The 22,737-nt window shown below is 38.6% G+C and overlaps 1 protein-coding gene across 1 annotated transcript; it reads left to right on the forward strand.

The window, feature by feature from the left end:
- Positions 1-13,402: 13,402 nt before the first annotated feature.
- On the forward strand, positions 13,403-14,369 carry LOC125356567 (adenylate kinase 2, mitochondrial-like). Its single transcript, XM_048353139.1, has one exon. It carries the CDS (start codon positions 13,454-13,456, stop codon positions 14,156-14,158), a length of 705 nt encoding a protein of 234 aa, XP_048209096.1. The 5' UTR covers positions 13,403-13,453; the 3' UTR covers positions 14,159-14,369.
- The last annotated feature ends 8,368 nt before the right edge of the window (positions 14,370-22,737 follow it).

Here is a 22,737-nt window from a genome sequence, read left to right on the forward strand (position 1 = left end):
ACAAGTAGAGCTCGGTTTTCAACTTGTGATTAGTATAAGCTTGTATCTAACTTTATTTAGTTCAGAAAACGTTTATTCACCTACAAGCTAGGGACCCAGGGGTACAGCGATAAGGGCATTGTTTATATGGAGAGTAGATCTGTGCTTTCCGTCTTGTTTTTCTCCTGAATTACTGGAGGACCTCACAGAGCTTATTAGGATATTTTCAGTATTTCCAGAACCCTATGGGAGATTCAATTTTACCCATGATAAATTTCTACGGACTAACCACATAATTTAAGCTACGTGCTAGTACTTAGAATTCTGTTAACTGGATGCTGTAGAATAAATATCATCCTCCACCTTTCTGTTCTTAAGTTGAAGTCCTAACTTGCACTGTGATGGCATCAAGAGGTAATGCCTTTGGGAGGTGATTTGGGCATGAGGATAGAGCCCTCATAAATGAGATTAATGCCATTATATGAAGAAACACAAGAGAATTTCCTTTTTCTTTATCTGTTATGTGAAGAGATAGAAAGTAACTGTCTTCAGGCTAGGAAGGAGACCCTCATTAGATAGGATCTACTAGCACCTTCAGTCTTAGACTCCCTAGCCTCCGAAAATATGGGCAAGAAATAATTGTTGAATCTGCTCGGTTTATGGCCTTTTGTTATTATGGCCCAAGCTGACTAAGACACAGGCCTGTGATAGCTGTGATACTCTCAGGATAAGAGGAAGATCTGATTCTAGGAGGAAATATCACAGCATGTTTACTAGTATTGTTCACTTGAATCAATGTGCCAGATAGAATTCTGGCTTTACTCTATCAATTCCAGACCTGTGCTGAGGCAGAACATCAAGGGTGGTGGTTCATGTAGAAGAGGAGGCTGTTCACCTATGGCAGCCAGGAAACAGATGGAGATTATGGGATTGGGGACCATGTGGAATCTTCAAAGGCATGTTCCCGTGTTATGTTTCTTCCAAAAGACCCCATCTCCTAAAGTTTCCAGAACCTTCCAAAAGAATGCCACTAGCATAGGGGCAAATCATTCAACATGAGCCTTTAAGGGATATTTCATATTCAGACCATAAAAGTTGGTCACTCTGAGGCGGTTTATAGGAGATAGTCTTTGAGGTTTTCACAAACTCAACAAAATGGAGTTTCTTAAAATGAAGATTTATCTTCTTTTTGGTGGGAGAACTCTTCCAGAAGCAGAAAACAGATATATTTCTCTTTTTTCTTTTACATCTTCCTGGGTGGGGTTGGTAGTGGAAGTTAAATCTGGAAGTCCTAACAATTGTTTATTGCTTCTCACGTAGTTCAAGTGGGCAGGGACTTGTCAGGTAACTTTCTGGGGTGGAAGACAATGATAAGAACAGGTTGATGAGCCAGGGTCTGTGTGTGCTCTCTTCCTTCTTTATCCTGTGGCACTAGGTAACTCTGATATCAGGCTGTTGAAGCATAACCCTGAGAAGAGGTTAGAAGGGCTGGAATGAATAGGTTCAGTTTGCAGCACAGAAGTATTGTGTCCCATGGCCTTATCTGAAGGAACTCAAAGAACAGCAAATGCCATTGCTTCAAAGGAATAAGAGATGTACTCGTAATGGAAAAAAAAAAGGTTAAATATTTGAGGAGCCTAGGTTCAAATTAAGAAAGAGAAGGAAGAATTAATGAGACAGAACAAGAATGTAAAATGACCCTAATGAATATTTTTGGAAAGATTAGGAACGTTTTTGAAGCCACACTGAAAAACAAAGGAGTAATTTTAAAATTTGAGAAAACTTAAGCTAAAACTTAAGTTTTGAGATAGACAAAAAACGAGCCTAACAACTAGAAGTGCAGTTGAAGTTGAAAAATGTACAGAGCTGAAGGACAAATTAATAAAGTCAAAGGTTGTTCACAAAACTTCTTGGAAGGCATTAGGAAGAGATGATCCAACGAAGAATGATGAGTCATGAAACAGGAATAAAAGTGTCAAAATCTATAAAGTAGAATTCTCAAAAAGTGAAATAGGAAGACACAGAGAACAGAAAATATCAACAAGAAGTTCTGAGGATTAGGAAAGAACTCAGGATGAAAAGTCTTGATGGAGTTCTCAACAGGACAGATAAGAAAACTGCAATCACCATCCTGACAGATAACGGTGAAATTTAATAGCATGAAGACAATGAGGAAACTTTGAAAGTTTCCAGAGAGAAAGAAAAGGGCTGAAGCAATGCCAAGCTTGAAGCAGGATTCTCAAATAGGATCACTGGATAATGTCTCCAGAGTTTTGAAGGAAAATATATTGGAGATTAGAATTTTATATCCAGATAGTCTGCTATGTTAATAAAGCAATTCTCAGGCCTACAATTTTCTTTTCAAAGTCTTCTACTCAGAGATGTTCCTGAAGAAGTCTTGCACCAAAAGTAATAGGTCACTATCTCAGTCTGTTCCACTTTCTATAACTAAACACCATAGATGGAGTGGCTTATAAGTAACATGATTAATTTCTTATACCTATGGTGTCTGGAAATCCAGATCCAGCCTTTGGGTTCTAAGAAGCATCTTTCTGTGTTGTACAATTATACAATGGAAGGAACAATATAGGTCTTTGGGGTCTAACTTGTGAGAACACAAATTTTACTTATAAGGGCTCCACCCTCTTTATCACCTCTCTAAGGCTCCACATGTCAACCCTATTAGGGTTTTAACGTAGGGATTTGGAGAGAAGACAAAACATGGAAGAAGTGGATGTGGGAAATAAGCTTGCACAAAGAAGTCGATTAAGTACTTTTTAAAATTGTTATCTGAAAAAGCAATGAGTTACAAAAACCTTGCAATTTTAATTAATCAACAATGAACGCTAAATGATACTGCCAATGTAAGGATAAAGAGAAGACTATTTTATTACATTTAAACACACATAGGGAACACCATGCAAGACAAGAGGTCTTAATGAATAAGGAGTGATCTCCAGGAATGGAGAGAAAAATATATAACCTTCAAGTGGCAGAGCAAATTTTAGTTGAAACAAAGATTTGGTCAACATTAGAGATTAAAATGCAAATTTAAGAGATAATTCCCTCTCCTCTAAATACTGTTAAACTGAGAATGGCTGTGTGACATTAGATAAGAAACCTCTGTGCATCTTGGCTCTCTATTTGTACCAATGGAATGGCAGTCTTTATCATGAAAGATTTAAGTAGGGGTGGGATAGGATACTATTCACATCGGACCTAGAGCAATGCCAGGAAAGAGTAAAACCTCAATGGTAGCTGGTCTAGTCTAGGTTCAAATTCCTACTAACCTAGTCTTTCCAATCCTGAGCACCAGAGACACAGATTTTTTTTTCACCCCCTCCTTCATTTTCTACCAGTTTTTTTCATTCCTGGCCCCATTTTCCCCAAGTTGTATAGTTTATTTCCAACACAGTATCTAGTGAACATTACTGCTGAAGAAGTTCACCCTTTGTCATATGATTTCTGTGCTTCTCCTACCCCACCCCAAATCAGATAAACTTATATACAAGACAAAAAGTAAAGAAATCAAAGACAGCAACAAAAGTCTAAAAAAAAATCACACAAAAGGGAAGATAGAAAACCTCTTCTTAACACTTCTTGGAGTTCATTTTGATATATGGTCATATGCACATAGATACTGAGCCCTTGTGATCCTCTCTAAAGAATATCCTCCTTTGATCTCACTGTATAAATATTTAGATTCCTATTTAGTTTATCATGTCAACTATAATTTTTTGTCTTCTACCATCTATCCATTGAGCTATTTATAGATTTGTAGGCACATTCTAATTATTAAAAATGAGGGAAACCATTCAATCTGTTTCTTTTGGCTTGTCTTACTTTGCTTAATATAATTTTTTCCAAGTTTTTCCATTTCCTTATAAATGAGGCAATGCCATTCTTTCAGTTGGAAGCATAGAATTCCATTGCAAAGACACCAATTATTGATGAGATTTTCCCCTCCAGACCCCCTGGCTCTACTATTTAGAAGGACTTCCTGCTAGATTCCTAGGATTGAAAATGTTACCATTTCATCAGTTTTTGTAAATTGATCTATTTACAATACCTAGGACCTATCAGTGCTTTAAAGGTTAATTACCATAACAATGTTTGTGCTTGATTTTACAAAGAAGCTTCAGGAACATACTATCTTCCCTTTGCAAAACTCTCTCAATCTGTTTACAGTTCATTTGCAATGGGCTTTAAACCCAGCAAGGCACAAAGACAGTGAGGATTTCTCTAGAACACCCATCCTTGTGAGTTCTCTCTGACACCAAACAACAAAGAAACAGCTTTCCTCGTGTAAGAACACACTAAAGCCACCAGTGCAACAATGTTCATCGCAGCACAATTTGTCATAGTTAAAATATGGAACCAACCCAGATGCCCCTCAGTAGACAAATGGATCAGGAAAATGTGGTACATATACACAATGGAATTTTACGCCTCTATCAGAAAGAATGTCATTGCCCCATTCGTAAGGAAATGGAAGGACTTGGAAAAATTTATACTAAGTGAAGTGAGCCAGACCCAAAGAAACATGGATTCTATGGTCTCCCTCATAGGGAATAATTAGCACAGGTTTAGGCTAGTCACAGCAGAGGACCACAAGAGCCTAATAGCTATACCCCAATGAATGCATAAGATAATGCTAAGTGAAATGAACTCCATGTTATAGAAACGAGTGTTATATCACTGTTGTAATTACTTTCAACATGCCATGTGAAACCGTAGCTTCTATTGTTGATGATCCTCTTGTATCCCCTTCCTGTGGTTGTACCTGCACTATCTCTGTATCTTATCTGAGTACATTGGAAACTGTATATACTGGTATTAGAACTAGGAAAGTGAAAGGGAATACCAAAATTGAGAGACACAGGATAAAAAGACAAACGACTCCAAAAGCTCCAAAAACTGTTTGGTGTAAACCAACTGAACAACTCATGGGGGGAGAGGGAAAGAAGGAGGGGGAGGTGGGAATGAGGGAGGAGGTAACAAACAGTACAAGAAATTTATCCATTGCCTAACGTATGAAACTGTAACCTCTCTGTACATCACTTTGACAAGAAATAAACTAAAGAAAAGAGTTCAGAACAGGAAAAAAAAGAAACAGCTTCAATGTAAACTTTGGCATATGCTTTATTAGACAGAATAAAATAGCTTTAAGAAACCTTTTAGTTCTTACTTACAAATTCCAAGATATGTGCCTTACACATACAACTGTCTCCTTGGATTTTCACTGATTACTGATACATATGATATTTACATTCTCTTCATGAATTAATATTTTAATTGACTCACCACCAATGAATATATGCTCTGCTTACTTTTCACTGGAATATTTAATTCATATTCCCTGTGTGAAGACACAGAGAGCCAAGTAGTTAAAGGAGTTGTAGTTAATGTGGCCTGACCTGGTTTTATGTCCCAGTTCACTGCTTGGCCAACTCATTTAACTTTAATTCACTTCTGTTTCCTTATACTCTGTCCTGTATGATAGTGCTATTGACAGAACCTATCTCAAAGCCTTAATTTGTTAATTCAATGAAATTAGGCATCTAAAGTTCCAGAAGCAAAGTAAATGCTTATTAATTGTAAATGGAGCAATTTAGGTGTTGATAATGATGAGTGTGGGGAGGAGACTAGGACATGGTCAGAGGCAGGAGAACATTTCTTGCCTCCTATTCCTGTGAAGTTAAAAATAAGTTATTAAAATTAAGCCAAATTATTTTTTAAAAAGCAAAGTAAATAAGACAAATGCTTATGAGCACAACATGGCATGTTTGTTTTTTTCTTCTCTCCACTAATGACTCATGTAAATGAATTCAATTTCACATTGCTATGAAAGTTAAGTAGGCTTTTTTTTTTTGCTCTTAATGATACTTTATCCCAGGATACAGTTACAGTAAAGGAAGAAAGTAAGTCATGAGACCTGAAAAATATCCTTTTCCTCTGATTTCCTTTAAGAAAAAGTGGCTCCATATCAGTTTTCATGTGAGGTTTATTAAATTGTCACAGAGCAGCATGCATATTCTACCAGAAGATACTAGTGATGTTTCCAAAGATGAATTTCTTTGTACCCTTTGGGTTGTAATAGACTAGCAACCAATGACTGTCATGAAACTCCCAGGAAGACATAGAGACAGAGTAATGTGTTACTAAAAGCAAAGCTGCAGATTCATTTTGGCCTTCTACTTAACTCTTTATTGTACAGTAGTGACTCTGAATAGTGAAAGGGTACTCAATCTGTTTGTCTGGAGGAACTCTTATGAAAATGTTGAAAATGAAGAGAAATTGGTATAGGAAGAATAATGGGGAGACGGAAATGCCCAGGCAAAAAGTCAGAGCCACCCCCCGCCCCACAGACTTTTTGGATAGAAAAGCATGCGACTAGATAGGCCTGAACGCCAAAAATTGACAAGTAGGCAAGATTAAAAGGCAGAGGTACTGGTGATTTGTTTCACAAAAAAGGCTGTTACTAAAATGGCTCATAGGTAATAGAATGCTTATGATGGTACAGATCCCCTTATAATTAGTTTTCAACATTAGCTTATTTATTCCACAGAACCTTGCAATTCATTTTCAGTATTATCATTTATGGATGAGGAAGCTCACATACTGTAGGTTCAGTAACTTTTTGAAATTATACCTCCTAGCAATGAAAATGCTGGGATTGAACCCACAAGATTGGATCTACAGCTGGGCACTGGTAAGCCCTCATTCAAAGCTGAGGATTGGGGGTTAGGAGAGAGGGAGGATTCAGAATCTGTGTCCTACAAGCTAGCCTGGTAGCTATACTGTAAATAGGCCTATTTAGTAAATCCCCTGAAAGAAATTTTCTGTGGATGATTTTATAATAGCTGTGACCCTGAAGCATGCCGTTCTGTTCTGAATTCCAGTAGGGTTATTGTATGCCCTAGTTTGTTGAAGACAGTTCTAGTTTATGCCTGCTGTCAAAGTGTAATCACTATGAGTACTCTGAGAAGTGTTCCAATTGGAAAGATAAAAGATAAAGCATATAGTTACCCACATAAGGAACCAAATGGTTAATTCCTGGGTGACACTAAAGCCCCCCTGAAAGTTCTTGAAGAGCTTCATTAACTTTTTCTTACACATCCATGAGATGCATGGGGGCTCAGGAGAACCTGCTCTGTACTAGGAATACTAAGGAAGGACTCCTCCTCATACCTAGAAAAACAAAGCCCAGCATCAAAACAGAAAATCAAATAGAAAACAGCAGGATCTAAAAGCTAGATAACATAATTAGATTTAGGAAAAAAAAAACACTCCAAAGAGGACATTTTCATTGAGCTTCCTCTGCCAAAGTCATACCTAAGATAAAAAGACTGATTTCCTCAGAGAAAAATACAAGGTGAATTCCAATTGGGTCTGGGTTGTATTATTATCCATCCAGGAATTAAAACCAGCCCTAAATATTATGAATTGGGACACAGAGTAGAGTTATTTTATTAGTTCATTCACAATTTTGTAATGAATTTGAATCCAGTTGTGGTCTGCCAACATCTATATGTTAGTGTTCAGAGTGAACATGTAGGGTTGGTCATACACGAATGAAGTCATAGGAGCGATTAGGCTAATGAACTGATGATTGAATTACCTTTGGTGGGGCAGCTCTCTGTGTTTTTCTTGAAAAAAAATATATAGGATCTTGTCTTTTCATACTAAGAAGAACATTCTTGAAGTTCTAGAGCCCTCTTCAATAGTAGAGAACCATGTCATAATGCATAAGGCTCAATTTTTGTCACCAGTCTCCTGGATATGAGACCAGAGGCAACAGAAAGGCAACAAATGTCCTTCTATAAATGGTGGCAACATTAAACCTACTGAAAAATAATCATGACATGTAGAGTTTTAAGTGTGAGAGTTTAGCATGGAAATTTTGGTGAGTTACTCTTTGTTGACTATATTGGCCATGGCTCTTGTATTAAGGCCAGAGGAGGAATCTCATGTCCTTGGGATGCCCTTGAAAAGACAAAAAAAATGGCAGTGGGTATAGATCTCTTTGTTGTCTGAACATGAAAAACTTCATCAGAATGTGTTTTATGTAAGTATGTCTCACACACAGAAAATAGAATATAGTACACTTAGTAATATATAAACTATTGAAGTTGGATTAAAGAAATTGGCTTCCTGGAGTTCATGCAGCAGAATGAGGGCTTTTATAGGCCAGATTGTAGTGGAAATGCACCAACTCCCTGGGAAGTGACAGACCTGTTAGAGTTCAGCCATTAAAAATTACCAGGTAGGAAATTTCTTAGAAAGCTGTACAGATGTAATCAAGTATTTCTATTTATTTTTCCCTAAGCTTGACTATGCTTTATTCCCCATCTAACTTTGTGCTGTCAAAGTTGGAGCTAAAATAAGAGGATTTATTTTTTTGTGCTATTAATGCACATCATGGTCTGCTCTCAAGAATACTTGAAATAATTGCTCTTATATTGGCTCACAGTTGTAAACCAGAAACCTTGGGGGAACTTGCATTTGACCTGTGCTGTTTCAAGTTTACCACTTCTGCTACCATTTCTAGTGGAATTCTATCATATCCCCCTCACTTTTTTTGGGGGGGGGCAGGTAATCTTTGGGACAACCTTGTGGAAAACTAGGTACAAAGCTTAACTGAACTATTATTGCAAACCAAGTGCCTTTCTGTAATGACATGCCATTTATCATTCTCTTCTTCTTTTCCAGCTTTAAAAGCATTTGTGTTCCATTTGCCCATGGGACTGTGCTAGGTCTTACACAAGCAATTCACTGTAAACAAATCCTGTACTTTGGGACTGATGTCTGTTTCAGACAAGAGAATCTGGTGTCTATAACAAACACTCATCAAATCTCAGTGGGTTAACACAATAGAGGTGCATTTCTCATTTCTTTCATAGCTCAGCAAGCTTTAGTAGGGGATGTGGTCCATGAAGTCATTTAGGAACACAGGCTTCATGTGTCTAGTACTCTCTCCTTGCCATGAGACTTCAGAGGTTTCCACTGGAACTGGGAATTCCAGCCAACAGAAGAGAAAAAGAAGGAGGTCAGGGGAATTTAGGAAGATGTTTTGACGCCATACCTGAAGTTTATGATTTCTTCTAAATATAAAGGGCTAACAATCAGTTTTCCTGTGAATCAGGGAGGATAAAAATAAACAAGTTTTTGTGAATATGCACACATACTTTTCATTTTTCCTTCTTATTTTAAAAAATATTTTATATTACCTGTAAGTAGTTGTACAAAGAGGTTTCAATTCAACATGTCAGTTTGAGTACAATAAATCTTTGTCAATGTCATCCTTTTAATTTTCTCCTCCATCTCTCCCAACCTCACTCAGCCCCTCAATTTTCCTAGTTCCATTTTCACATATTTGCCTTAAACATTATGACAGCATTCTCTCACCCTTCTTCTCTTCATTCATCTGTCCCTTTCCCCTGGCATCACTAGTCCCTCTCCTCCAACACCTCAAGTTTAAACTTTCTGGTATTCATTTTGTTAGGCTGGTAGTTGTTCAAAGTAATTACACCATTCGAATTCTCCCTTGCATACACCATATTTTAGTTAATACATCAGTGTATAGATGCATCAGATCCTGTCTATCTTTATATACAGCTTTATAAATTAGATCTAACTTCCACATTTAAGAGAAAACATGCATCTTTGTGTCTCTGGGCACAATTTACCTCACTTACCATATTTTTTCCAGGTCTCTTTATTTCTTTGCAAATGGTCCAATATCATTCTTTCTGATGGATGAGTAAAATTATGTGTGTGTGTGTGTGTGTGTGTGTGTATGTGTGTGTGTGTGTAACATAGCTACATTTTCTTGATTCATTTGTCTATTGAAAGACTTCTGGGCTGTTTCCATACTTGGCTATATGGAATAGACATCTATTTCTTGCACACCATCAGAGATACTCCATTGATAAATTTGGTTCTATATGTTACTTTTACTGTTACTGTAGCAAATACCCCCAAAGAATTGAACTTATAAACAGAAAAGGTCTAGTTGATTAACCCTTTGTGGAGGCTTCAGTCTATCATCACTTGGGTTTGCTGCTTTGGGGCTTGTAGTTGACAGCATTTCATGGTGGAGAGCATGTTGCAAAGCAAAACATCTCTCTTCCTGGTCAGATAGTAAAAGAGAGAAAGAGGAGAGACCTGGCTCTCACAACTTCCTTTAAAAGCATGCTCCTAGTGACATAAGACTTCCTACTGAGTCTTGCTCTCCAACACTCCACCACCCCTCAGTACTGCCACAAGATGAAGGTTCAGCCTCCAACACATGGGCCTTTACAGCACATTCCAAAGTATAGCATGCTAAGATAATAGACTAGAAGAGAGCAGAAACAGAGAAAACTCACACACTGGGACAAAAACAGATAGAAGAATTATTGGTACACATCACTTTTTGTCATTGACATGATTTAATGATACAGAAATGAGATTTTATCCTACGTAAAACTTGTTAATGTTCTCAATTTATTTCAGATATTACATGATTAACAAGGACTTTTTTTCTTTACAGGATTACAGTCTTAAGTACAGTTAGACACAGGACATAATATGCCAACTGGCATTTAGCAGGATGGAGGGATGAGGGGTAGCTTGGTACCTTGGCCATCTTATTGAGTCATCAATAAATATTCATCCTTTATTCTACTTCTGACCTCTCCCTTAAATGAATTGAATTGTCTCAGCTTCAGCTGCTCCTGGCAATCTTCCTCTTATGTCATGGTCTCACCCACTCCTGGTCTTGTTTGCTGCCTTCTCTGAGAGTCTCAAGTTGTCCTTTCCTCTCCACCGGTCAAATCTCCAAATCTCCTAATCAGACTAATCAAGATTTTTGTTCTGATCAGTTTGATTCATGGGCTTGTCTCTCTAATTGGCAAAGGCCTGGGCTGCTGGCTGACTTGAAGGTTGTCTTCTAGCCTGGAGTGCATCCCCTCCATCAGTTAGGCATGAATACAATGATATGATCATAAGCCCAGCACAGGTGAATCTATGAAAAGAAACTGGGTCATAGTCCCAACAACACAATGAGTAGCCTTTCAACAGTGACTGTCTCGACTGAAATAGGGAGGTTCAATTGAAGTAGAATTCCAGGGTCTGCTCCTCATAGCCACAGTTTAAAAGAGATCAGAAGCCAACTTTGATGAGCACAACGTGTAAAATAAACCAGTAATCCTTTATAAATCTGTCACATTTATGCATATTGATTGTGGTTACTTTTAGATATAGGAACTACAATTTTTAAAAGTAAAATAAATGGGCCTACTCTCATTCCCAGTGACAACCACAAAATTTAACTTTGTTAAATCATATTCCAAGGCTCTTTTTTTTATCCCTACCTAAAGTAAGTGGTGTTATGAGAAGTAAAGAATTAATTATTAAGGGAAATCATCATAGATAGGAGGGCCAAATATTCTAGGCCTCACTTGTTAGTATGACCCTGGGTCAAGACTGATAGAAATAGCTTAATAACAATCTAAAACAATTTATAACCTGCTAAACTGTAAGCCAAATTGGGCCCAGCCATATTTTTTTCCCTTTTAGCAAGCACTATGTTTTGTAAGCACTTCAATTAGAATGCACATAGAATGAAATGAAGACTTTATTTGTCTCCATGAACCCAGAAGGGGTGAAGGAAGAAGACAGCACAGGTGCGTATCAGCTCTCCCAGAAAACAAAGGGCGAGGTGAGGAGGTCAAGCTCAAGTGGCAGCATTTTATTTTCTGGTGATTTTTAAATGCCTACACATGACTTCTTTTAAAGTGATCATGCTTCCCTGCCACTGTCTGACACCTACAGCCATCTGGCTGCCTGCTTCACCTGTATGGAGGACTCATCTAGTGGGAAAAACAAACATGCACTTAGAAGTCTAATTAAAACACACACTGTCAGCAACACTGTCCTGAAAACCCCATTACGCATCATAGAAATGCCCAGAAGCACCTCTGCCCATGTTTGGAGTGACACATTTTGGCTTGGTTGGTGACAATTAGGATCAGACCCAGGACACTAGAGAATATGTACTGCATCCCATATGGCCAAGTCTTGTACATGGATTGTTCCCTCGATAGCTGAAACTCAATGAAAAATTCCGGGTAGGAATTAGAGGAAAATGATGGGGAATGCAAATTAGCATACCATGGATAGCCTTGCATCATGTATAGCCACATTATGGATTGAATTCAACAGTCAGATGGTTATGCATTATTCATGTTCAAATTCGGGGTAAAGATAAACAGATGGCAAAGGCCTATTCATGGTCAGATTATAGTTGTTAGATTAATTATACATCTGCATAAGAATTGGATAATAATAATGGAGACTGCTCTCCAAAGGATAGATATACTGCAGATCATCCAATCGAAAGTATTTTAAAAAAAAGATACATAGGTCATTAGGTGACCTGAAACATTTTATAAGTTACTGTTCAGAAAGACCTGTGGTAACATAAACATTAAAATAAATATTTTTGCTAACCTGTGGCTTATTTGATATAGCTGGTGGTGACAATGTCATGTCAAGGAATTGCTGGTGTGTTACACTTACCCAGATGCCAAGGGACCTACAAAACTCTGCTAAGATAAGAAAAAATGGCTTTGTCGGTGTCACTGCAATTCATGTACAAATCATGTACAAAAAAGCTCTCTGCACTTGATCCTCCCTACCAAAGATGTCTCTGCACTCATTATATTCTGATCTACTTCCAAGTCCTCCTTCTATTCCTCCCCTCCTATTTGATCTTGTACATGGTTGACTTGTGTGGCTTGTAGTAGTGATCTCTCTTGTCTTGTCTCCTGATCCTGGCAGCTTGGTTGCTGAGGAAACAGTGAGTGCTGGGAAAAATATTTCCTAGAATCTCTCCTTAGAGCATCTCCTTCCACTGCAAAGGCCACTTTGGTTCTTAGATTATGCTGTCTTCATAACCTGTCTCTGAAGGTTCTGGAAATGTAGTAGATGGGTAGGATTTTCCTACAATTATTAACCCTGAGCATCTATTTTATCCATTGTCATTTCCGTATACTCCACACATATCTTTGGCTCTTGTTAAATTTTCCTGAGTATGCCATCTACTTTTTGTTTCGGGGAGAGAGTAAGGGTGGGGTTAGGATCCAGACTGAAACATCACCTAAGCACAGAATTATAGAATTGAAGAACATTTTTAGCGTCAATGGAACATGATGATGATCTATGCAATCCTCAGTTTAGTAATAAGGGAACTGAGGTAGACAGATATTAAGGAATTTATTCTCAGTCATCTGCTACTGTGATATGGATTGGAGACCTGAATCTCTTCCGTGCATTGTCCTTCCCTTTCTTTTTAGTGCTGGGGTTTGAGCTTAGGGCCTCACACATGCTAGGCAAGTACTCTATCACTGAACTAACAACTCCTCAAACCTGAGAAGCGCTGGACCTGGGAGGTGTGCTTGGCGGGTGGCCGTGAGAGGTTTTGGCGGACATGGCTCCCACCGCGTTAGCGACCGATCCCAAACCGAATTATCCTAAAGGCATTCGGGCGGTACTATTGGGGCCTCCCGGAGCTGGCAAAGGTACCCAGGCACCCAAACTGGCCGAGAACTTCTGTGTCTGTCATTTGGCCACTGGTGATATGCTGAGGGCCATGGTGGCTTCTGGCCCTGAACTAGGGAAAAAGCTGAAGGCAACTATGGATGATGGGAAGCTGGTGAGTGATGAGATGGTAGTGGAACTTATTGAGAAGAATTTGGAGACCCCTTCATGCAAAAATGGCTTCCTTCTAGACGGCTTCCCTCGGACTGTGAGGCAGGCTGAAATGCTTGATGACCTCATGGAGAAGAGGAAAGAGAAGTTTGATTCCGTGATTGAGTTCTGCATCCCAGACTCCCTGCTGATCTGGAGAATCACTGGAAGGCTGATTCATCCCAAGAGTGGCCGGTCCTACCACGAGGAGTTCAACCCCCCAAAAGAGCCCATGAAAGATGACATCACTGGGGAACCCCTGATCCGGCCATCGGATGATAATGAGAAGGCCTTGAAGATCCGCTTGGAGGCTTACCACACTCAGACCACCCCTCTTGTGGAATACTACAGTAAACGGGCAATCCACTCTGCTGTTGATGCATCTCAGACTCCAGATGTCGTGTTTGCCAGCATCCTAGCAGCCTTCTCCAAAGCCACATCTTAGTAGCAGAAGGCCAGGCAAGACTGCACCACTGCTCACCACCCCGCGGCGTGATCCCTGCTCTTAGGTGCTGAGTAGAAGGGAAGGGTGCTCGGGGGGAAAGGGGAGGGGTGGTGAGGGACTCAGAGATAATTTGGAAGAGCAGTGCTGCTGTAGTGAATGGGGTTTTCTTACACATGGATGAGAGTTTTAAAAGTATAAAGAAAGATTAATTTTTTTAAACACTGTGATTGGAGGGGCTGGATACAAATAGGAAGATACAGTATTATAAGCAATTAGGGTTTGTTTACTCTGGACTGGTGACAAATGTTTTTAAAGCCAATGCTCTTAAAATCAGAACCTCATGGACTGCTCCACCAAGAACACAGAAAATGAGACTGTGGTCTTGCCTGTCCTATAGCTCCGAACAGGGAGCATTTGACTATGGACATCATATGATCCAAATATCATCTCTACATTTGCAAAAGATAAAGGATGTGTTTGTGCAGGTGATGGCTCAGCAAATCAAGTTTACTAAAATTATGAGGGGCAAGAGACCAGTTCCACTCCTGTCCCCTGACTTGCCAGTCTACCTGCTCTCTTGACATAGCTCTCAGCAGCCGCCTCAAGTCTTACTGAATTTTATCATGGTGTGTGAAGCAACCTTTTTAAACAAATAAGGGCTAGAGTGTAGCTCAGAGGCAGAGGACTTGCCTAGCGTGTGCAAGGACCTGTAATGATCCCCAAGACTGTGAAGAAAAGCAGAACAACAAATGAGCAAGTGTCCTAAACTATATCATCCAAAGATTGTCCTTTCCATCCTCAAATCCTGTGACCGGGATCTCTCGACAGCACTGTGATGTATTCTTTTCAACAAGGTGCCTTTCTTAACTCACCAGATGCTGCCTTGTTTGGCCCCTAAGTCAATAAAGAATGTTAAAAATTTGAAAAAAAACCTCAAACCTGTAGCCCTTCTTTCTAAAAAAATAATTAATTAATTAATTATCAAAGTGGTGTACAGAGGGGTTGCAGTTTCATATGTAAGGTAGTGAGTACATTTTTTCTCTCTCTCTATTTCTTTATTGTAAAAGTGAAGTACAGAGGGGTTACAGTTTAATATGTAAGGCAGTGAGTACATTTCATATCAAACTTGTTACCTCCTTCCTCATTTTTCTCCCACTTTCCTCCCTCCCCAACTCCCTTGCCCCCCTCAACTGTACAGTTAGTTTACAGCATATTGCCTTCTAAGTATTGCTGTTGCATTGGTTTGCTTTTTACCATTTGTCTCTCCATTTTGGTGTTCCCTTTCCCTTCCCTAGTTCTGATAAACATATATACAATACCCAGGGTAACAAAATCAGTTACAGTAACATCAAGTGTAAAACTATGGGGAAGAAAGACAAAAGAAAAAGGCATAATTTCACATGGTACATTGAACCTTCTTTAATGCATCTTCAAAACAGAATGCCATAGCAAGCCTTAGGGATTATAGAAACCATTCACTGAAAATATCCATCTAGGACAATCAGCTTTGAGGTTGGCTACCAGTGAGATTTTCTACATATGGTAGCTTGGTCAGGACAGTAGCTCTAAGGAGGGACTCAGTAAAGAGGCTAGTGGTATATAGCATTCAAAAATCGATGTGGGGTGTGTGTGTGTGTGTGTGTGTGTGTGTGTGTGTGTGTGTGTGTGTGAATTTTCCAAAGTTCCTGGATAAATTCTAGGTCTCATCCTAGAATATGCTTCAGTCAATAGGCCCAATAGCAAGGAAGTACAGCTGGAGCCTTTAGTTGTCGGTGCTCAGGTGTTTTCCATAGACAGGTAGAGGGGATGGGCAGGGGAATGGTGCAATTAGGTAAGGCAGATTTCACCTCACAGGCATGAGGGGACAGCAACGGGGATAAAATAATTAACTGTGAATCAAATGCTATGTGCCAGGAACTGCAATGAAGGGTTTATGTTCATTATTTTGTGTGATCCTCACCATAACCCTCATTTCACGATTGAGCAAATTCAAGTTAAAAGAACCTGTAGCGGGAGGCAAATAAGCCCCAGAGGAAAACTAGAGTTGAATACACACAGAGAACATAGTACTCGGTGACAACCAAGATCAGAAAGTGTTTATTATTACCCATCAGTGGGTTAGATGCTGAGGACAGACAAGAAACAAAGATAAAGGAAGAAGCACTTGTGAACTAGAAAGTCCAACTTGCTGCCACTGGTGTTTGTACACCAGGGCCCTTGGAGTTGAGAGCAGAGGAAAGGAGCCAGATGACTCTAATCTGAAAGAGCAAGCTATTGGGAGACACAGAGAAAGGGAAAGTAATGGAAGGCGGGAGGGCAGCACAAGGCCATCAACGAAGGTTTAACAAGGGAGGCAATGTAAGAACTGAAGGATGAGTACGGGGGGGCAGGTAAAGTGGGAGGGAAATGTGCTATGACCATCATAAGCAATGCCCTGCTGTTAAGAGACTTCCAGGCAAATGAGTTTATTGGGGATGATGGGCCAGTTTGGATGGAAACAGAAAGGGTAACACAGAAAGACTGCCAGGGGACAGCATGAGTCCTGTTAAGAAACTGATTGTGAGCTGAGTCCCAGGAGCTTACACCTATAATCCTAGCTACTCAGGAGGCTGAGATCTGAGGATTGCCATTCAAAGTCAGCCTGGGCAGAAAAGTTCATGAGACTCTCATCTCTAATTAAACATTAAAGAGGCTGAAATGGAGTTGTGGTTCAAATGGTGGCTTTGAGACTAAAAAAAAAGAAAGAAAGAAAGAAATCAGTTTATTGCAATGCCCTCTACTCATTAATTAGTATGTTGACCTTGGCAGGCTTTGAACCATGACCCTCACATCTCAACCTCCTTAGTAGCTAGGCTTACAGGCATGAGTCAATGGTGCTCGACAACAAAAAGTAGATTATTAATGGTTATGGGAGTAACCTATTGCTACAATGAAATTTCCAATGTCTATGTGTTTTGTTACTTCATTTCTCATGCAAACAGATTAAGGTTTCACATACATATGTTTCTGTAATATTCTGTAAGGGTTCATATGTATTCTGTAAAATCACACATAATTTTAGTGCCATGTCAGATTCAATGTATTGTTTTAATTTTAAGAAATCAATCAGATGGGTGCTGAATGCTCTTACAGCACATGTGGACATGTTCCAGTTTGCCATTTTTTTTCTTCTTGAATTAAATACCTATCTTGTTGGAAAATAAATAAATAAGTGAACACATTGAATTGAAACCCCATTGAAGAACTACTTAAAGATAATAAAAAATAAAAAAAAATTTGGAGTTTCCCCTCAAAGTGTAAGACAGATGCTGAGGGCTTTAAATAAGATAGCACAGCCAGACATACTGGGGTTCACTGGGTCTCATTAGAGACCATTCCCTACCCTAGACGTTGAGTAAATGAAATGATTGGGATGTGTTTAGGGAAGGTATGCAATATAGCCAGCGTGAGGCTGTGCTCACAGGAGCCCATGGGTGCTAATTATCCTTGTCTGAGAACCAGACTGCCCAGGGATCCCACAGATTCTGTCACTGGCGGTGTTTCTCTGTTTGCTAATGTATCTGGTGCTGTCTACTTAGCTCCAACTCATTTGTGTTTGTTTTTTCACCTTGTTTCCTTTAGACTTTTGTCCTGCTATGCCTGTGCATCAGATACATGTACTGAACAAATACATTTTGCCCATAAATATAGACAGTCATTTTGTTAATCAAAAATGGGAAAAATAAGTCAATATGTAATATATTTTCTGTATAGTTTATATGACCACATTGTTTTACTATAGACTGTTAGCTGGTAGAATATGTTGATTGTGTATTACTGATGTTTTGTGTTCCTGGAATGGACTATTCGTCATTTGGTAGTGATGAATGATTTTTTTTTTTATGTATTGCTGAATTCTATTTGACATTATTGGAGCCAAAGGGACATTTGAATTAACCCTCCAGAGTTGTTTTTACTTATTTTCTGAATAAACATGCTACTTTACCTACCTGTACTAACTTCCAAACAGCTTTCCTCCTGCCTTAGATTATGAATACATCCAACTCTATCCTTAAGGAAGTGAATTTGAGAAATACTCTTTATCTCTACAAGCTATGATATTTGTTTATTTAGTGTGTGTGTGTGTGTGTGTGTGTGTGTGTGTGTGTGTGTGCGCGCATGTACGCGTGCCTGTCTTGGGGATTGCACTCAGGGCCTGGGCACTGTCCCTGAGCTCTTTTCATTCAATGCTAGTGCTCTACCAGTTGAGTCACAGCTATGGTTCCAGCTTGTAGTAGTTGATTGGAGACAAGAGTCTCAGATTTTTCCTTCCTGGGCTGGCTTTGAACCATGATCCTCAGGCATGAGCCACCAAGCACCTGATAGGCTAGTGCTTGAAGGAAATGTTTCTTTGGTAAATCCATCCTTTCAGTGGCTTACTCATTGTATGTGATTGCCAGGGTATAAAACAAGCCTGGTTTGGCAACACTTTATAGAGTCAGGCAAGAGACAGTGCACCAGATCTTTGGCACCAGGCTCATCTTGCCAAATGAAGGGACTCTGGATAAGGGAAAGATTGGGAGTTTTCAATTACAGGGGTTCTCTTAGCTATCTTTGGTATCTGAAATTTGATTTTAGCTTTCAGCATAGGTCATATAAACTTACACTCCTGACTGGCTGTGTTTAAATTCCGAAGCAGTGGGAAATATTGTCTCCCTAAGAATATTAGCTGTAGTAACTTATTAGTTTCATGTTGAAGTCTTTGGTTCATTTCAAATCATAATCTCAAAATGTGTTTCTGAATAAACCCTTAATAAGCCATTTCCCTACCATTTGGGTTCATGGAGGCCCATCAACAACGTCAGGTTGGGAGTTTATATCACCTCCATGATTTTCTATTCTTTTTCCTAGTAGGTTGTATGTACTGCTGAACTCCCTTTGCTGTCTGTCAGTGTTGTCTTGATCAAGGACCTAGTTTTCAATGAGTTTATTTCCTGTGTGCTGGCGCCATTTACTCTTCTCCACAAGCTTTCCTGGATGGTTGCAATGTTGACAAACAGGAATAATACCATAAAGCATTTTCCTAGGATGTTAATGAATGAAGGCCACTGCCTCTTTTGAAAATGTTGTTACCTTTGGCTCGTTTCTTCCCTAACCTACAGGTTACATATAATTTTGTCAATAATTTAATTTTTCAAACTACTTTAGAGGCTATAAACCTCAAATAATCTAAAGTCTTTCTCAAAAACAGTATTAGTCCACCATTGAGACATAGTTTTCCTTATGAGATAAAGAGTAAGTTTTTAGTTTTTTTTTCTTTAAAGATTGTTGGTAAGTGTATTCTGGTATGTACTGAAATACTAAGGGCTTGTTTATAATATTTTGTGAGAATAGAAATGAAACAAAAACAAGGCTGGAATACATCAGCTGGCTGCATTAAGTCTTCTTATTGAACCAGATTGGTGTTGCAATTCTGTAAACTGCTAAATCAAATTAAAGGGGAAAAAGGGAAAGGAAGCAAACTAATATCTTTTGACAGTTCTCCTGTTCCAAGGGCTTCATATACAACATCTATCATGGCCAAAATATGAACTGAAAATTTTTGTCTATACTTTACAAAAGAGGAAACTGAGGTTTACATATTGTTTGTCCATGATCAGCCCATCGGCCATGGACAGTATTTGACCTTAGCTTTTTCTGTCTCTAAAGTTTTTACTCTTTCTACCAGTCCATCAAAACTTTCAATTTCCACAAAGTTTATAATGAAGTATTGCCGATACAAAAATGAGAGAATGTGTATGAGTTCATGTTAATATACGCAGATGTGTATGAATAATGAGTGGTCAGCTGTGTTGAGGCAAGACAGGGAAGTAAGCCAGTGATAAGTTCAGAAATACAACCCCATTTTCCACTCAGGGAGTGTCTCTTATACTCTAGTACAGTGAAAACAAGGCCACACAAGCGGCAAATTCATTACTTTTATTAGAGAACCTGTCACAGGCTTAAGTACCTGGCCCCAAATTTAAGGGATAGGCAAGAAATAAGTTCTGGCTTTTACTGACTTAGCTGGTGTAGAATAGCTGTGGCTATTCTAAAAAAGAGTTCCTATTAGTGCAGAGAACTGGTAGAGAATGGGTGTACTGTAGTACACTCCTAGGAGCCATAGAAATTGGGTGAATTTATAATTTTTTTTAGGTGTTTCCTTGGTAAGCCCTACTGAGCAGCTAAGGAAAAGGTTTCCCTAAGATTCTATCCCTCAAAATAGATGAAACTTGGAAAGGATATGTTAAGTGATGCAAGTCAGGCTCAGAGAGACAGAGGACACACATTTTCTCTCACATGTGTGAGTTAGACCTAAATTATAAATATTTATGTGTAAGCATATATAGGGTCATGTGTACAAACAAACATGTTAATTCAGCTATGGTATATATGGGGAAGGATTCCAACTGTGAAACTTCTTTGAAAAACCAACTTAACAGTTTAACAGAATGAATGCTAGGAAGCTGGAACTTCTGTTGTCGAGGTAGAGGGTGAGGACAAAGAAAGGATAGATGAATGTAGATGAATAGATAGATGGATGTAGAGAGGAAGGGGAGAGGATGCAGTCATAATACTCAATGTATATCTGTGAAAATGGAATTAGGAAAACTGAGGGGATGGATGAGGTTGAGAGCAATGAGGAAGAATGATGAATGGGGGTAACATTGATCATGATGCTTTGTATTCACAAACTGACATGTAGAATTGAAACCCTTTTGTACCACTACTTAATAATAATAACAATGATTAAAAAGAGAAATTGTCCACCATGCTAGAGATATGGGGAGAAAAAAGGCAGCTTACTAGGGGATGGATACAGAATTCATTAAGATAAAAACTTAATTCTGTGAGGATTAAAACTTTATTCTTGGGCTGGGAATGTGGCTTAGTGGTAGAGTGCTTGCCTAGCATGCACGAAGCCCTGGGTTCGATTCCTCAGCACTGCATAAACAGAAAAAGCTGGAAGTGGTGTTTGTGGCTTAAGTTGGTACAGTGCTAGCCTTGGGCAAAACGAAGCCAGGGACAGTGCTAAGGCCCTGAGTCCAAAGCCCAGGACTGGCAAAAAAAATTCCTAAATAAAAACTTTATTTAGAAGAAGGTCAACATGCATTGATAGTGTTTAAAGTACACTGTTTAAAAGCCATAGTCTTCAAAATTATTTTAACACCTGCATATCATCTAGAAATACCATAATTTATGTATACAGATTCCTGCTATTAGACATTTGGGCACTTCATATTTCTTGGTACATTTTTTTTTTCCTTTAGGATTCTAGGAATGGGGTAGGAAGCTATGAAAAAAGCTCATTATTAACACTCTTGGAAAATGAGGGAGAAAATTTCATGTGAACTATCTTGAACCTATCTATACAAGGTAGGAGTAGAGCTGTGAGATATAAACCAGTAGGGTGAAGTTCCCAAAGGCTCAGCTACTGGAAGACTGATTTGTAGGTGTTTTGTATCTCTGTTTGCCCTTGAGTATTTCCCATTGAACCTTTCACACAACTAAAACTCAGAAAGTGTATGTTATAAGGCGCATGCACTTCTACTCTCCTCCTTACAGCTCTGTACCTGTGTTCACGGGAGGAAGATTCATCTATTACTATATGATGTCAGGGTTATGTAGTGGCAAGAAACAGTATTTACATGAGCCAAAGGTATTGCAGGAATGCCCTTGGTATTAGGAAGACAGGAAATGGAAGCAATTCACAGAGGAAGCTGCTGACCACAAAGAATGAAACCTATATTTAGTAATGGAGAATTAATATTCTTCAAGAAACCAAGCCTCTCACCTGCTTTTCAAAGCAATGAGATTTTCAATGTTTATGAATTGATTACATAGTTAACAAGAAATTATTTCATGGTTAGGCTATGAAAAATTCACTATGACTAGCAAAAAAATCTAGAGAAATCCAGCTTTTTAAAGGGTAAGGTATTTACGGCTTCACATACAACTACATTTTTTTGAGTATAATGTTTTAAATGCTAAGTTAAAAACCAGTAGTTTATCTTCCTTTTTTCTTTGTATGTTGTTCAGGTTAGTGAAGATATTTTTTAATTAACAATCTTCTGTAGATGTTTTTACTGTTTCATTTTTTTTAGCTACAAAAATACACTTCTCTTTCTTTAAAGATTTTGATTTTCTGAGCCTTAGAATTCAACTGTGATTCAACTCGCATTTCTTTACTGCAATGAATTCTAAGATCATATTATACCTTGGATATTTTGAAGTTTCTGTGTTTTCTGGTTGGTATAAAATTCAATAGATTCTTCTAACTTGTCTTATGACTGTGTGTATTTTTCCCCATACTTGTTGGTGTCTCTCATTAACTAAAATATTGTTAGCTCCTATCCCTTCAACTTCTTTTCTGTTATTATTTATATTTTATCCTTCTGGAAATCTGAGTAACTTCATGTGCTACTTTCTCATCTACCGTTTACACTTTAAGCTATTCTTTCATATTTCCTATCTGTTGGTCTATGGGTAATTTCCCACTATGTATCTTCTTGGCTCACCATTTTTTTTCTTTCAACTATGATTAATATGCTATTCTATAC

Source organism: Perognathus longimembris, chromosome 8, assembly GCF_023159225.1.
Source record: "Perognathus longimembris pacificus isolate PPM17 chromosome 8, ASM2315922v1, whole genome shotgun sequence".
Lineage (NCBI taxonomy): Eukaryota > Metazoa > Chordata > Mammalia > Rodentia > Heteromyidae > Perognathus > Perognathus longimembris.

Coding starts and splice junctions, on each gene's coding strand:
- LOC125356567 (XM_048353139.1), top strand. CDS start 13,454: ATGGCTCCCACCGCGTTAGCGACCGATCCCAAACCGAATTATCCTAAA.